The 16433-nt window shown below is 39.2% G+C and overlaps 1 protein-coding gene and 1 pseudogene across 9 annotated transcripts in view; both read left to right on the plus strand.

The window, feature by feature from the left end:
* The window catches only part of CDCA2 (cell division cycle associated 2), a 51156-nt gene extending 45069 nt beyond the window's left edge, over positions 1–6087 (plus strand). For 8 of the 9 annotated variants that reach the window (XM_060155694.1, XM_060155693.1, XM_060155696.1 and 5 more), the window contains 2 exons: positions 1552–1712; positions 4733–6087. In XM_060155694.1, coding sequence (XP_060011677.1) covers positions 1552–1712; positions 4733–5937 — 1366 coding nt within the window. In that variant the 3' untranslated portion in view covers positions 5938–6087. The remainder of the gene's footprint in view (positions 1–1551; positions 1713–4732) is intronic. The other variant, XM_060155701.1, reaches the window with a different exon arrangement.
* Positions 6088–11211: 5124 nt separating this feature from the next.
* LOC132522692 (glycerol-3-phosphate phosphatase-like) overlaps positions 11212–16433 on the plus strand; it is a 60254-nt pseudogene continuing 55032 nt past the window's right edge.

Below are 16433 nucleotides of genomic sequence, written 5' to 3' on the forward strand. Positions count from 1 at the left end.
TAACGTTAAGTGTATATTGTAAATCACTAAGAGGAACATTTATCTTGTACAGTTCTAAAATTATTTTTCCATGGAATGTTTTTTCTTGTTTTGTTTTTACAGGATATCTATAAATATCTCAAGGAACTTACAGTTTTGTGCCACTTCTGTGCTCTTGAATATCTTCCACACCATTAGTTTCTGTGCTGTCACCCAAACGATCTTTCTTAAATGCAAACTCAGATATCACTCTCTAAATCACCATGTGGTGAACCCTCGTGGCTGTCAGGCTCATACTTATTGCAGAGAAGGGCCCTGCTTGCTTTGTTGGCCTCTTCTGCCACTTCTCTGTGGGTTCACTGACCACGTACAGCTAACTGCAGTTCCCCCTTTGCTCTGTGCCACCTCCCTTAGACCTGTTCCATATGCCATTCTCTTTCCTTTGAAAAGCCCTTCTGTGCCACTGTCATCCTCAACCAAAACAATTCTCACTTGTTGGAAGACTTGGCCTAGACATTCCATTTCCTGTGGAGCCTGTCTTGAAAACCTCCCGTAGGCCAGGTCTCTGTGTTCTCAATCTGTGTAGAGCCTGTCCTGGTCTGTATGTATTAAAATTAGACCAAGAGTTCCCTAAAGACCACGTCCTGTTTGTTTTTATATCTCATACCTAGCAAATTATTACCTGCACATAGCAGTTTCTCAGTAAATCTTTGAATGGACGCCATTTTCCAGAAGCTGTAATTGTTAACAGTGTGTTCCTTATGTTGACCTAAAATCTGGTTCTTTCCAATATTATGACGTTGAATATATTTCATTTTTGCTCATAACAACCTATTATTTCAATACAGTGTTTGAGTTTCCCTCAAGACTTCTCCGTATGAAACTTTTTTTTAACATAGAACATGAGTGCTCAGTTACTGACATGCAGTCAGAATTGAATTGAATACTGCATTCCAGATGTTATTAAAACAGTTTTAATTTTTATAGAAACCTATGTTTTCCATCAGTTATTACCAAACCTCTGTCCCTCATCTTCTACTTGTGCTTATTAAACTCCATCTTATTTTGACCTAGTCATTTTCATCTTGATTAGATCACCTGTTGTTTGAAGCAGCTTTGGGTTATCTTCAAATTTTATGTACACACCTGTGGTTTCTTCATCCAGATCTAGGAACAGAAAACAGTCTCCCCTAGTTTCCAATAGATAACTCATTCTAGGTTAATCCTGAGTCATCGTAACCACATCCTAGTTACAAATTCCTCGTGTCTTAAGTCTGTCCAGTTCTACAACATCTCACCTATTTTTCACTTACCCAGAACTTACTTTGGCAAATGCTTTGTGGAAATATAGACCATTACTCTACAATTTGTAAATTGAGTTCTGTTTCATATTTTATTTGACTTTGTGTAAGCTACCTAGCCCTTTAGCCCTGACTGAGATTCCTACAATTTTGAATGGAATAACTAGTCTTTAAGGTTTCTTTGTAAAAATTAGTTTGAGTCAACATTGTACATGGAGCTACATCTTTCTCAGTTACAGTGTTTTAATACATTTTCTCAGGTTTTAAAAAGTTGCAGAAGGAAGAAAGCAAAGGGAAAGAAAAAAACTGTTCAGAAGTCTTTATATGGGGAAAGAGACATTGCATCTAAGAAGCCACTCCTGAGCCCTATTCCTGAGCTGCCTGAGGTATCTGAGACGCCGCTGGTTCCAAGCATCTGGAGGATGTGTTCAGGTAGCCTGGCCTTTTCCTGTTGTCGATATTGTATCTCTTCTCTCCTCCCTCTTTGTTGCTATTTCACTCTCTTTTTTCCCTTCTTCCCATTCATTGTGTAAAGAGTACATAAATTTAAAATAGCAACTTTCCCTCCTACTCCCACAAGAATTTTAAGTTAAAGAAGCTGTCATTTGTAACTTTCACCTAGACCCTTTTCAGAACCTGTTGGACACTCTGGATCCTCCCCCCAGAAAAACTCAGGCACAAAATATTACATATAATTTTAGGGGAAAGAATTTCCTTTCACCCTGTTTCTTTTTGCTTTTTAAAGTGTTTTGGTAAAGTAAAATGAATTGTTTGGTGTTGTAATCCATCACTAAAAGTCAACAAGGTGATAGCTCAGTAATAGGTATATCTTCTATGGATTAAGAATAAAAATTAAGGGCTTCCCTGGTGGCACAGTGGTTGAGAATTTGCCTGCTAAGGCAGGGGACACGGGTTCGAGCCCTGGTCTGGGAAGATCCCACATGCCGCGGAGCAACTAGGCCCGTGAGCCACAACTGCTGAGCCTGCGTGTCTGGAGCCTGTGCTCCGCAACAAGAGAGGCCACGACAGTGAGAGGCCCGCGCACTGTGATGAAGAATGGCCCCCTCTTGCCACAACTAGAGAAAGCCCTTGCACAGAAACAAAGACCCAACACAGCCAAAAAGAAAAATAAATAAAAGAAGGCTCAACATTTAAATAAATAAATAAATAAAATAAAACAAAAAAACCTTGCCCTCTGATGTTTCAGTAGAGTTGGCACTGCTAAGCATCTTCTAGAAATAACATTTATAAATTGAACTTGATTACTTGGAAAATTTTGTTTAAAAGGAAGATTAAGTCTGTTGGTATCCTGATTAGACAAAAATTGGATTGGAGTTGCATCTGGTTGGTAATGCTTGAGTTTAAATTGACTAAATCATGCTGAAAAGCTGGAGTATGTGTTCATTTCGTGTGTAATTTTGTATGTAATCATTCTTAAGATAGCTGCCTTTGTCAATCACCACATATTTATAGCCTGCGTCCCATTTGCAGCATAGCACGTAGGATCTATCATAGATTCGAGGACGAATATGGTACATGCCATTATAGACTCTTGGCCTCTGCCTACTTGTTATTTCAGGAGCGCCCAAAAGTTTAAACAAACACACGGCCACCCCACATAGACATATTCCTCCGGCCCCGGGGCTCCAGCAGAGGTGGAGCTGTCCTGCCCTAGCCTCTTTCTGTGCTACATCGTGGGACAGGACGTCGGCCACCCCACCTCTTTTAAATCTGGCCTGATGCTGCTTAGCCTTTAGGATTTAGCCATGCTGGCTGCCTTTCCAGGAAAACTCTTTGTTCACCTTACACCTTTACCACCTGGTTTATAACGATCTGTCCACCTCCCTCCCCTGCAAGTTGCCTTTCCCTTGAGACTTATTTTCGTTATATCTGTAGTTCCTAACAGTTTCCTTTTTTCCAAAGATACTTGAACAATGACTGTTAGTGTATATTTTACATCTTGCGTCTTATTAGAGAATTTCTTTTCAAAAATACATGAAACACTTTTTATCAGTAACCAATGGTTTCATCTGCTATGAGGGTCTAAAGCCGTTCTCTCTCTCCCTCCCTTCTTTCCTCTCTATTTCTCTCTTCCTCCCTCCATCCCTTTCCCCTACCTTCCTTTTCTAGTATGTTAATTTCACGAAAAATACACGAATATCAATTTTTAAAGTTGTATAAAGAGCCCAGTTGACATATTGGTTGGTTGATACCAAGGGCCCCCTGCCCTATGTTAATCTCTAGCTTTCTGTGACATGATTGTAAGTACCCAAATCCCGGATGTATATATACCTTTTCACACTGAAAAGTTTTTTGTAGATTTTTGGCTCAGCTTATGTTTTATCTTTCAGGTTTTTTTTTAAAATAGTCTTTATTTTTTTATTATTATTATTATTTTTTTGCGGTACACGGGCCTTTCACTGTTGTGGTCTCTCCCATTGCGGAGCACAGGCTCCGGACACGCAGGCTCAGCGGCCATGGCTCACGGGCCCAGCCGCTCCGCAGCATGTGGGATCTTCCCGGACCGGGGCACGAACCCGCGTCCCCTGCATCGGCAGGCGGACTCTCAACAGCTGCGCCACCAGGGAAGCCCTATCTTTCAGTTTTTATTTTGTTTAAAACATTTTTATACTCCTTTGACTGACCAATTAAAAACTTTATTATGTGAGATAACCAGAGAGATGGCTTCTAATAGTACTGAGATTTAGAACTCATAAAGCCTAGATTCACTTAGACTGTGTTATGTGACTTTAAAACCTTGATGATGTGTTTTTCACCTGTGATGTGACACCGTGTGCCAGAAACACATGGCAGGGCCCACATGGCGTGTCTTCCTGGAGGGTGAATTATATTCAGAGGTTGGCAGGGAAAGGGAGAGATTTCTAGCATATTGAAACAACCAGGGCTCTATTTGAGAGTTTGGTGCAGTTTAATGTTAATTTTTTAAACACTGGGCATAAGACTTGAGTGTCTTCAGAAGTACCTTTTTAGCTAAGTCCTCAAATTCCCCAGAATTCCAAGTTTTCTCTCTTCTATTTCAAGGGGGAACATTGATGGAAAAGTTTCAGAAGCATGATGTTGCTGATTTTCAGTAATTCATTTTTTGGGAGATAGGAAGTGTGTCTGCCTCATGCTAATTGACCTTGTAGAATGGGAAGCACATTAGAATAGAGGAAGCAATTTCAGATACAGTTCTCATTTCCATGGTCTCAGGTTATATGCTTTATTAATTAATGCATTAAGTACATATTTTCTTAACCTGTGGGGTGAGGAAGAACTGAAAGAGAAAGAACGATGACAGATGGGGACAAGTACAGGGTAGCATTTGTAGGTCTTGGCGATTTCTTTGAAAGCTTGACACACAGAATACAATTTGACACCTGTTTGATTTGTGAAAGTTTATTTCCACTGTTACTTTTTAATTCGATTTAAACTTATTTACATGCCCATAGATGATTTCAACTCAAATGAGGAACTTGAAGAAGTGAAGCTTCCGAAGAGAAATAATATTTTGCCCCAGAGCCCAGAGGATTGGCAGATGGTTCGAGGCTTTAATAAATACGATGTGTCTGAATTCTGCAGCTCTGACATGAGAAGTTCTTCATCACTTATTAATGCTACTTTTGAGCAAGGTTCAAATACAAGTACTATAGAAATTAATGAAAACAAAAATATTCCAAAAGCAGCAATTAAGTTGGAAAGTGAAAACGAACTAAAAACTGAGACTGAGAATGAAAACAGCCATATTTCTTGTCCGTCTGTGACTGAAACACCCATTGTATCAGACAGTCCAAAACCTGATTTTACCATGCAGCCCCAAGAACTTACTGCTGCTGGTCAAAATATGGAAAACCTTTTTCAAATCTTTAAAATCTCAGAAGATATAAACATCAAATGTGAAAACCAGGATGACTTCTTAGTCGTTCCAGAAGGAAAACTGCAGGCCAAGCATTTAATGCCCGACTCACAAAAAGAATGTGATTGTTCAGAAGATGTCTTAATTGACCACTTGAAAGAAAGTCAAAGTCAAGGTGAGGATTTGGGAAGAAACTCCATAGCAAGTAGTCGTGGTGTGAGTTACAGAGAAAGGAAATACAGAAGACAGTCCATGGCTTGTTCTGATGGGCAAAGTTTACATTTGGAAAAAATCGAGAATCCCAAACCTTCCTACAGTGTGAGCAGCTCTGTAGAAATTAGTTTAGAAAATTCCCAACTGTATAAAGATTTATCTGACTCCATTGAGCAAACCTTTCAGAGAACAAAGAGTGAAACCAGAGTAAGACGCAGCACAAGGCTACAAAAAGGTTTGGAAAGTGAAGGGCTTGTGTGGATTTCCCTTCCATTGCCTCCCACTTCCGGCATTTCCCAAAGAACCAAGAGGAGAACAATAGGTACATTTGACAGCAGAAGATTTGAGAACGGGTCCTCCAGGCAAAAACCTTGTGTGCTGCCCTCCACAACAGGTAAAGAAAACAGTGAGGGCTTTGCTGCTGCTGCTGCCAGTTTACCTGGGAGGAGACGGAAGAGCTTTTGTACATCTACACTTGCAGATCCTAAAAACACCACCCAGTCGAGAGGCTACAAAAGAACCACCTTTCTCAACCAGAAGGAAGCTCTCCAAGTGACTTCGAGAGAATCGGACATATCAGAGAACTAAAGCAGTAACTGACATTCCCTGCAGAACGTTTTGGCAAGAGAGAAGGTAACCAACCATTCATGCCTGAAAGATTCTTTCATCCAAGTTCCCATCCTTTGTTCAACCTCAGTGTTTTAAAAGTTTCAAATAAAATTATTTGAGTAGAACCTACTTTTAAGTAGAAATAAGTGAATTTCTCCATCTTTCAAACTGAAAACGTTGTATTAAACATGTTCTCCCCACAAATGATAAAAGCTTTATTGGTATTCTGTTAAAAAGGATTGCTTTTAGACCTAACAGCATGTCTCTTAAGTTTTATTTCATGTTAGTACATATTTATCACTGAAGGTTTAGCGTTTCTGTTGTAAAAAAAGCATCTTTTAGAATTGACTTGTTATATTCGGATGAGAAGAGTGTTTTGTTTTGGTCTTTAACAAATTGTTAGAATTAATGTAACTTTATGAAAATTGAAGGTAATATAAGGTTGAAACTGTTAAAGAAAGTGGGGTGAGGTATGTTTTTATTTTAAAAGATTGCCCCCAAAAAATGGGTTAAAAATTTTAACAAGTAGGAAAGATGGAAATGATAAAATTTGTTTTTTTCCCTTTGGGGTTAAAGTTAAGAGAAGCTTTAATAATATACTTTGTCTCAAATAAAAATTTTATTTTAATAGATTAAAATCAAATCTTAAACATGACATTTTGGAAAATTCTTTCAATAACCAGAATATTGCAAATCTGTCATTATAAAGTGAATATATAATTTAGAAATAACTAACATGAAAGCATTTTGACCTTCACACAACACTCTTGTATGCTTTGTGGGGTAGGAAGTAGGGGTTTGGTTTTTGGTGAAAATATAAGCAGTCTAGTTGAAGACTCATCTCCCAGATCATTCAGATTAGTCACAGGTAATTTGGGATTGAATTCATGGTTTTCCATTAAAAAAAAATGCAGAAACTCACTTAAAAGACCCTAACAAATTGGTTTACTAACATGAAGCATGGTTGTACGTTGCTGATTTCTTTTTTAGCTTGGCATTTTCCAGCCTTTCTGACTTTTTATTTCACCATACCAAGAGCTAGTACTTGTTTTGGTTTGTCCAGCTAAACTTCGGCAGTATATCCTATCACAGTTTTGGTGACAGCGGTTTGAAAATCTAAATTGCTATATTTTTAGAATTTGTGAATGCAAGTAAATCATTGTATCATTAAACAATTGTCTTTGAAATCCTTTAAATCATTAAACTCTCCTACTCCTGTGATAGCAGAAACATGTTAACAAATAGGGCTCTCTATAAATAACACAACAGGGAAGAAAGCTCCTGCTGGGCGCCCATTTCCCCTGCCTTAGATAGAGACTATTTGTTACCTTCTTGGCACCAATAGGTCTGGAACTCCTGCTGCTAAAGACTAATGTATTTTACATTAACACTCAAAGTGATCCCCAATTTCTCCTGCTAAAGGGTGGATTGTTTCAAAAATTCTTTTATCTTTACACGTAAATTATTTATGGGCTTTTCCCCCCATTTATAGTTTGGTACGGTTGGCAAATGTCTACCACTGAAAACAAACCAAAAAAAAGAAACTTCTTATGAAGCTTTTTGGTTTTGGTCATTAAAAAACAAAAACAAAAACTTTCAGAAACATACAATATTAGAGGGTTTTGTTTTTTAAAAATTTTTTGTTGTTTGTTCATAGGAAGGTTAAAATTACTGTTATTTTCTACCATTTTTACTGTATGATATATGATCTCAATTGTATTTGAATTTTCAGAATTTCACGTGCTTTGTTTTATTTCCCAAAAAGTGCTAGTGAGGATGAAGGAGACATTTTGGTTTGTGATTTTTTTTGGTTGTGATTTTTTTTGGCTTGGTTTTTCCAAGGTAAAATTGTTCTCATTTTCAAGTATCTGCAGTTAGAAAGATAAACACTTTACAAGTTCTATTCGTTTTAAAATATTTCACTATGAATATTTTGTTGCTATCTGTAAATAACAAATGGACTGTTTTCCTAAAAAGAAGTCTTGAGAAATCAAAACAACTTGGAGGTAGTTTTATCCACCATCTCATTTGTATCATAAAATTTGTGAAAAGTTAATGATTCCCGTATGTCATCATGCTTGTGTGTTTTTAACTGTTTCTTTTCATTAATGGCTAAATCAAAAATTTGCCTTATCTTTTCTACCGCAGTAACCCTTGACATTTTGCCTTAGAATGGCTTCTACTTTTATCTTTTCCTGCTCCCATAGATTCTTGCTTGTTCCAGAAGATGGCAGCATGACATCTGAAGTTCTCATCCTGTGTGCACTACCTTAAACCAGGGCAGCGCTTCACTGTTGCTACGGGTGCTTCCCCTTAACTTTTATTTTCACTCATTTTTATTACAAAAGTCCTATGTGTCTACTGAAAAAAGTAGAGAACTGTGCATAATGAAAAAGTGTCTTCCCCCCACCAAATGCAAGCATCCTGCAGCTACACCTTTCTCTCCCCACCTTTCTAGGTGTCAACACCAGTAACAGCAGGCAAACCTCTTCCAGACCCTTTGCCTGTGTAAACATAGGTTTTGTTGTTTTCTAATGGGATCGCTCTATGTTCCATTTTGCAAGTTAAAAATTTTATTCAACATAATACCATTTTGGGGAGCCCTGGTGCCATTGCAGTCTTTTTAACCCCTGCATAGAATGATATAATTTGGATATCTATGATGTAGTTAGCCATCTCCCTACTGATGGATGCTAGTTGCCTCCAGTTTTTTGTAATTGAAAATTATGCCACACTGGGCCTGCGTGACGATGTAAGATAAATTCCTTGAAATTAAAATTAAGTGATTATTCGGTTCTTTTCTCTGGATCTGACCTGGCAAACACGTTGCTTCCATTTTCTCTCACTGAATGCCTCCACCCCACAACGCCCAGACTTCAGCTGTAGACCTGGCATAACAAGGAGGAAATACTTAATAATGCCTGATTTGTGCTTTGTATTGAAAGAGCTGTTGTTTTCCTTTTCCTTTTTAAAGTCAGGTTTATTGAGGTGTCATTCACCTACAGTAAAGTTTACCCTTTTAAGCCTAGCAGTTTGAATGTAACCATGACACCCCTGCCCCCAGTCAAGGAGTAGAACATCCTCATCACCCGGAAAGAAGTTTCGTCCTGCCTCTTTGCAGTCAGTCCCTCTCCCCCAACCCCAGCCCCTCACAATCACTCATCTGAGTTCTATCCTTATAGTCTTGCCTTTTCCAGAATGTCATATAAATGGAACCATACAGTGGGTATCCTTTTGTGTCTGCCTTTTTAAACTTCGCATAATGCTTTTGAGGTTCATCCGTGTTGTATAAGTGATCGGTTCCTGTTTGTTGCTAAGTAGTATTCCATTTTATGGATGTATCAACAGTTTATCCATTCACCAATTGATGGATATTTGGGTTGTTTCTATTTTCTGGCTATTATAAATAAAGCTGCTATAAACATTCACATATGGATCTTTTTTATAGACACATGTTTTCCTTTATCTTGGGTAAATACCTAGAAGTGGGATTCCTGGGACGTATGGCTGGGGTCTGTTTCAGTTTCTAAGAAACTGCCAAGCTTTTCCATAGCAGCTGCACCCGTTTGCATCCTCACCTGCAGCATATTGTTTCAGTTGCTCCACAATTTCATCATCACAAGGTGTTGTCAAGGCCTTGTTCCTCGTAGGCATTCTAGTAGGTGTGCAGTGGTATCTCAATGTGATTTTGGTGTGTTATTTCCCTAATGACGAATGATGTTGAACATCTTTGTTTTCCTGTGCTTATTTGCCATTCTTATATCCTCTTTATTGAAGCGTCCATTTAAACCTCTTGCCTATGTTTCCTTTTGTTGATATTGTTGTCTTGTTTTTGAGATGAAAGAGTTCTGTGTATATTTGGATATAGTTCTTTATTGGATATGTATCTTGCAAATATTTTTCCCCAGTCTGTGGCTTGTGTTTTTTCCTAGAGTGTCTTTTGAAAAGCAGATTTTAATTTTGATGTAGTCTAATTTATCCTTTTTTTTTTAATGGATCATACTTTTGTGTCCTAAGAAATCTTTGACTAACTCTAGGGTACAAAGATTTTCTCCTGAATTTCTTCTAGAAGTTTTAGAGTTTTAGCTCTCAGGTGTTAGATCCACTTTAAGTTTTGTACAATGTATGAGATGAAGTTGTTTTGGGTTTTTTTTTTTTTTTTTTTTTTTTGTGGTACATGGTCCTTTCACTGTTGTGGCCTCTCCCGTTGTGGAGCACAGGCTCCGGACGCGCAGGCTCAGCGGCCATGGCTCACAGGCCCAGCAGCTCCGCAGCACATGGGATCCTCCCGGACCGGGGCACAAACCCACGTCCCCTGCATCGGCAGGCGGACTCTCAACCACTGCGCCACCAGGGAAGCCCCTGTTTTGGGTTTTTTAGTGGAAGTCATTCAGCACCATTTGTTGAAAAGATTTTGCATTCCTTATTGAATTACAGTGGCACCTCTGTTGAAATCAGTTGACCTTGTATGTGTAGGTCTGTTTCTGGACTTGATTCTGTTCTATTGATCTCTATGTTCTTAAACCAGCATCACACCATCTTGATTACTATAGGAAAGCTTGCCTTCCCCTTTACTGTGAATCTATGTCATAAAGTTCTTTTTGTTTAAAGTTCTTTTTGTGAAGGAGGAGGCCAGTAGAAGCAAAAGATTGACCAACCAATTCTATGTGGAGCCTACAATTACACCCAGACATACATTATCATTTAGGGCAAAAAGTCAGTAATAATAAGCTATCAGAAATATGGGCAGGAAACCAACTTTCTTGGGGTACCTATACACTCAGCCCAACTTCTCATATAAACGGGTTTGCTACAGTTCATGATTTAAAATTGTCACCCTGAGATGCTAAGATTTAGTCATTGAGAAAAATTCTCCTCTTGACCACTGTGTAATATATATGAGTAAAATGAAATGAGTTGAATTAAAATAAGGTTCAAAGTTGTTTGCTAAAATTAAATTGTCTAATAAGTCTGATTCAATTCTTCTCATAAATTAAGATTTTTATTATAGTTTGGTTTAGTTTAAAAATTGTCGCTATCCTTACTTGGAAAGTAGCCTTAGCATTTGAGAATTATTTCTTAACATGGGAAAACTTCCCTGCATCAGGTCATCCCGGGTGAGCAGATCGTAGATTCATTAGTACATGTGCCAGGCATTAATTTCTAAATGTGATCACTGCCTTAAAGATGCTCAATTTTCTCTAAAGGGTTCGGGGAGTACAGAATTACAATACAGGGTATGATTATAAAGGAATGCCCAGGACCGTTGCACCCTCAAGTGGCACCAACTTCAGATCAGGTAAGTTTGTCTTGTTTCTTTCTGGAAGAAGTGATGCTTGAACAGAGTTCACTTCTAGAAGTTTTAGAGAAATGGGGATCCCAAAGCAGCATTCTATTCCAAATATCTTTTCCTTATTATTTACTGAGACTAGGCAGTGTTAAGTTGGCTTCATCTCACACACATTTTTAAGTATTTTTCTTCCCATTATATTCTAACCTATGAATACATCCGGATGAAGCATGGATTCAAAACTAGCGATTGTGGGGCTTCCCTGGTGGCGCAGTGGTTGAGAGTCCGCCTGCCGATGCAGGGGACACGGGTTCGTGCCGCGGTCCGCGAAGATCCCATGTGCCGTGGAGCGGCTGGGCCCGTGAGCCATGGCCGCTGAGCCTGCGCGTCCGGAGCCTGTGCTCCGCAACGGGAGAAACTAGAGATTGTGAATTGTCTATAAGAAAGTTTTAAAGAAATCTCTCTCCTTAAATCCTTCTGCATTTCTATCTTTTGTGCTACCAGATTTCTTTGTAGTATGTCTGAAAGGTTGACTCTGGACTTAGATTCTTAGATCAAGTAAGCAGATTTTAGGGGATGAAGTTAAATTACGGTAAATAATTGCACATACAAAAAGATAGTGAATTTCTTTTTCTTGGTCTTAGATTTATTTGAAGATTATTTTTAGAGCCTTCACTTGGCTCTAGAAGGACTCGTTGTACTGTGGCCTAACAATTTAAAGTTTGTATGATTTTTCACTGGTGTGTTCAATTCTGTGCATTCTTTGATGCTTTTCTGTTTTTTTATGAACTTGTGATACAAACTACAAATAACCTAATAGCTTTAGTGAGAAGATAAGTAATTACTGCCATTCTCGTGATAACATTTTGCGGTACGCAGGCGTCTCACTGTTGTGGCCTCTCCCGTTGCGGAGCACAGGCTCCAGACGCGCAGGCTCAGCGGCCATGGCTCACCGGCCTAGCCGCTGCGCAGCATGTGGGATCTTCCCGGACCGGGGCACGAACCCGTGTTCCCTGCATCGGCAGGCGGACTCTCAACCACTGTGCCACCAGGGAAGCCCTCGTGATACATATTTTTGTCCCACATCTTCAACCAAGATCATACTTAGCCTGGCTATGACCTTAATTTTAAGATTTATTAGAAAGGTTTTTGGAAAATTTTAGGATATTGGGAAGCAAGTATTTTTTTGGAACTGCTTCTGTTTTTTGATACTTTAAGCATTATATCACTTATATGAAAAGGAAAAATAAATGAGCATGCACATTAAAAAACAAATACAAGTTTGCATTTTCTAAGGAGTAGGTTGGGAGTTCCAAAATTTCCAGTGACCAGTTTGAAAGCAGCCTTCTTAAATCTTCCCTTTTCTCATTTGTCCATGGCACAATGTTGTCTGACTAAATGGTTTAATTGACTTCTCTATGATACAAGTAGCCTGCTGGGGAGCAAACAGCTGGCTTTTGGGTTTTAGATGTAATTCAAGAAAATTCAGACTTTATCATTTTGTTCTAAGTTCCAAATTTCTAACTCTATTTGCATGTGAGTTTTTTAAGCTCCAAAATGTAAAGAAAGCAGTTAACATCCAATTACATCTCATAATTTCTTTATTCTCACAGCTTTATTCACCCACCTAAAATTTGCTTTTTAAAAAAAAATTCACTTTGGCAGTGTCCTGTCCTGTCAAGTGTAGTGATCTGTTAGTGGCGTCTTTATTTTTGACATTTAAAAACAAACTGCATTTCCAGTGTTCTGATGTCCCGGATGCTTGCTGGTAAACACAAAGTAAATGTCAATTTTTTCTCTATTTAGACACATCAAGTAACTGCTAAGGAGCATCAGATGTCTGAAAAACTAGGTCCTTTCAAATGTATGGTCCAAACAGTGAAATAATTTTTTTTTTTTTGAGTATAAATTTGGTGTCAAACAGTTGAAACTTCCTAGAGAAAGTGAGTAAAAAGATGTTTCAGTTCAAGTAAGTTTAGCTTGGCTGCCAGGCTCTTGGATGTTGCTACGCCTAATGTGAGAACACGTACAATGTGTCCATTTTCCAATTGTTCATAACAAAGCAATAATCCAATGTGACTAGTCTTTTCTTATTTGAAGTGTACATGGGGAATGAAGATTTCAGAAGGATTCCCTAACTCAAACCTGAAAAACCTGGTGTTAGTCTTGGGTGATTTCCAGTGACCCTGTGACCCCCTTCTTCCTGCCCCCTGTGTAGACTTGGAACTGGGCAGCCATTTTTGTTTTTGGAAGGGAAAGGAGACAGATATAATGAATGACTTTTATTGTGCAATATTTCAAACTCTCCTGAATGCATTCGAATGGGATGGAAACTGTTCTGCCCTATGTCACAGCCAAAACAAACAAAACATATTCCCTAAACCTGGATGTGTGTTTCTCTCAAACTGGCAGTAGTTAGAGCTCAGCTCTCAAACAAGAATTTGGTTTGACAATTTTTAGCCCTTGTTCAACTGAATGTGAGGAGAGGTCACAGCCAAAGCAAATACTGTGGGGAAAAATTAATACACATATTTACAGCTTGCAGGTGGCATTTGTTCTGAAACGTTAGATATTTGTCTTAAAGAATTGCATTTGTGGTAATACTTTTAAATGGACTACTTTTTTTGGCTAGTATTTTTAAAATGAACTTTTCAATGATAATAACTCCTAATGTAAATAAATTCTACAGAAGTCCCTGAAGAGTGATAAATGCTTGAATTTAAGTATTTAAACATTTAGAAAGGCCATTAAGAATCTGATAATTCTAGGAATATCAGACCCAGCAAATATGCCATAAAACTCCCTTGATGGCAGCCTTCTCTGGCCCCCAAAGCACCCACTCTAGTGTTATCAACGACTCCTTTATGATGATGCCTCCAACACTTTTTACTGGCTCCAGCCACCCCCACCCAGGTTGTTACGTATTCCCACCCTTTGGATCTGTGGGGAGAATCACTCTGCACAATCAAGATAATTCATTTTGTAATGCGCCATTGTGCTTCATGACCCGGGCAAAATATATTTTTTACTAGTCACAATAATAACGTTAAATTTATGGTCACCTACGACCAACAGGCTCTTGGTTTGTGCCTTACTTGAGAAATACTGAAAATGTAAATTGTTAAGCCAGGCGATCTGCCTCTTAGAACGGTAGAACAGACTTCAATCCACATTTTAGGTCCTCCTTTAGAAATATAAAATTCTAACTTTCATGGACCGCTCTGTTGAACGATATCAGACATCCGTGTGAACGGAAATGAGCCATTGGATCATTTCATTGGCTGTTAACCTTTCGTATAATAAACACTACAGATAAAACACTGCCTGCATCTTGCATTTTAGTTAGAAATATTGCACATTACCGCAAAGATTTCTACTTCCCAAGCATTGCAAGGTCCAATTATACTCCTGTCAACTAGAATGACTGGCATGTCCTGGACGTATAAATCATTTTAAGGAGTAGATGCTTAGTTTTTTGCCGTCTGTCTGGATGGTGAGAAATAGGAAGACCTCCGTGAGTGGGTAGGTGGGTGTTGCTGAGGTCCATGGCTCTCAGGCTGTCAAGGGCAAACGTGAATGTGAGGTTCAAGAGGGGAGGGGAGATGGGGGCGGAAACAAACTTCTTACAAAAAAGCAGGCTCTTATTTTTTCAATTTTAGATGCTGTTTTCCAATTTCTTAGTATTTAAACTTAAATGTGGTAGATGCATGAGTTTCTTGCATTGCGTAGGGTAGGAATTATTGGACCCTCTGGTTTATCTAAATTCTTCCTATTTTTTTTTAACCCTGTGCGAGTGCTGAAGGGTTCCTTTTTTTACCTAAATAAATTTATTTTTAGATTTAAAACTAACGTACCTTCCCCAAACCAGTTGGAGTCTCTCAATTCCCAGTGAGGCTGCCTTTCCCCTCAGATAGAGACAAACAGCCCAACTTTCCTTTAAATAGCTAACCCAGGCCCACCTACCTATACTCATAACCCTTAATCTAGCCTTGGACCCTCCAATTTTTTTTTCCTTTATAAATTTATTTATTTATTTATTTATGGCTGCATTGGGTCTTCGTTGCTCTGTGCGGGCTTTCTCTAGTTGCGGCGAGTGTGGGCTACTCTTCATTGCGATGCGCGGGCTTCTCATTGCAGTGGATTCTCTCGTGGAGCATGGGCTCTAGGCATGCGGGCTTCAGTAGTTGTGGCACATGGGTCACTAGTTGTGGCTCGCAGGCTCTAGAGTGCAGGCTCAGTAGTTGTGACGCGGGGGCTTCTTTGCTCCACGGCATGTGGGATCTTCCCGGACCAGGGCTCGAACCCATGTCCCCTGCATTGGCAGGTGGATTCTTGACCACTGCGCCACCAGGGAAGTCCCAGACCCTCCGATTTTTTGTTTTGTTTTGTTTGTCTTGGCAAGCCGCACGATAGGAAAACATACAAAACACCCTTCTATGTTATTGTCATGTATTTTCATGTCTCTGTCATGTATATCTCATATATCTCATACAGAGCAAGACATACTATTATTTCTATCTTATAAATAAGATGAACAAGAGGGAAGTGATTTTCTCTGCTTGGCAGCCAGCAACGATAGAGCCTGGAAGAGACCAGGGGCCTTTTGTTTATTTCACTTGCTTCAGCTGCCCCATCTACCCTCCAGCACCGAGGTGCCTAAGAAGGCCAGGCCATATGGGTGTTTGTTGGCTGTTCTTGTAAAAGTTTAGTTGGAGGAGCCCTTAAAGTCAATAGCTACTTGGGGTTTTGAAGTCATCCAGAACCTCTCACAAATAGAAGTTGCCTCTATTTCCTTAAAACGAAGTGAATGATGAGTGTTGATTTACGCTTTGTTCTCTAATTTAATTTTTGGGGGGAGAGAGGATTGGGAGAAGGAAAGAAGTCAGAAGAAATACATCTCAAGCTAGAAATCAGGACGACATCTACATTTAGATGCCAACACTTTGAACAAGCAGCGTTCTCAACTCAGGCCCTGAAGTGCGTGCCCAGGGTCCTGCAGCTGTCCTGTAAATGTCCAAACGGATTTATAGCCTGTATTTCTCCAAGAGAGAAAACAATTCTAGGCAAATCTCAAACAGTTCGGAGGCGTGTGTCCTTTGACATTTTGCTGCCTTCCCGGTTCTTGTCCTGCCATCGCCACAAGCAAAGAGCTGTTACTGCCAGGCCAAAGCTGTAACAATATTAA

This window comes from Lagenorhynchus albirostris, chromosome 7, assembly GCF_949774975.1.
Source record: "Lagenorhynchus albirostris chromosome 7, mLagAlb1.1, whole genome shotgun sequence".
Taxonomy (NCBI): domain Eukaryota; kingdom Metazoa; phylum Chordata; class Mammalia; order Artiodactyla; family Delphinidae; genus Lagenorhynchus; species Lagenorhynchus albirostris.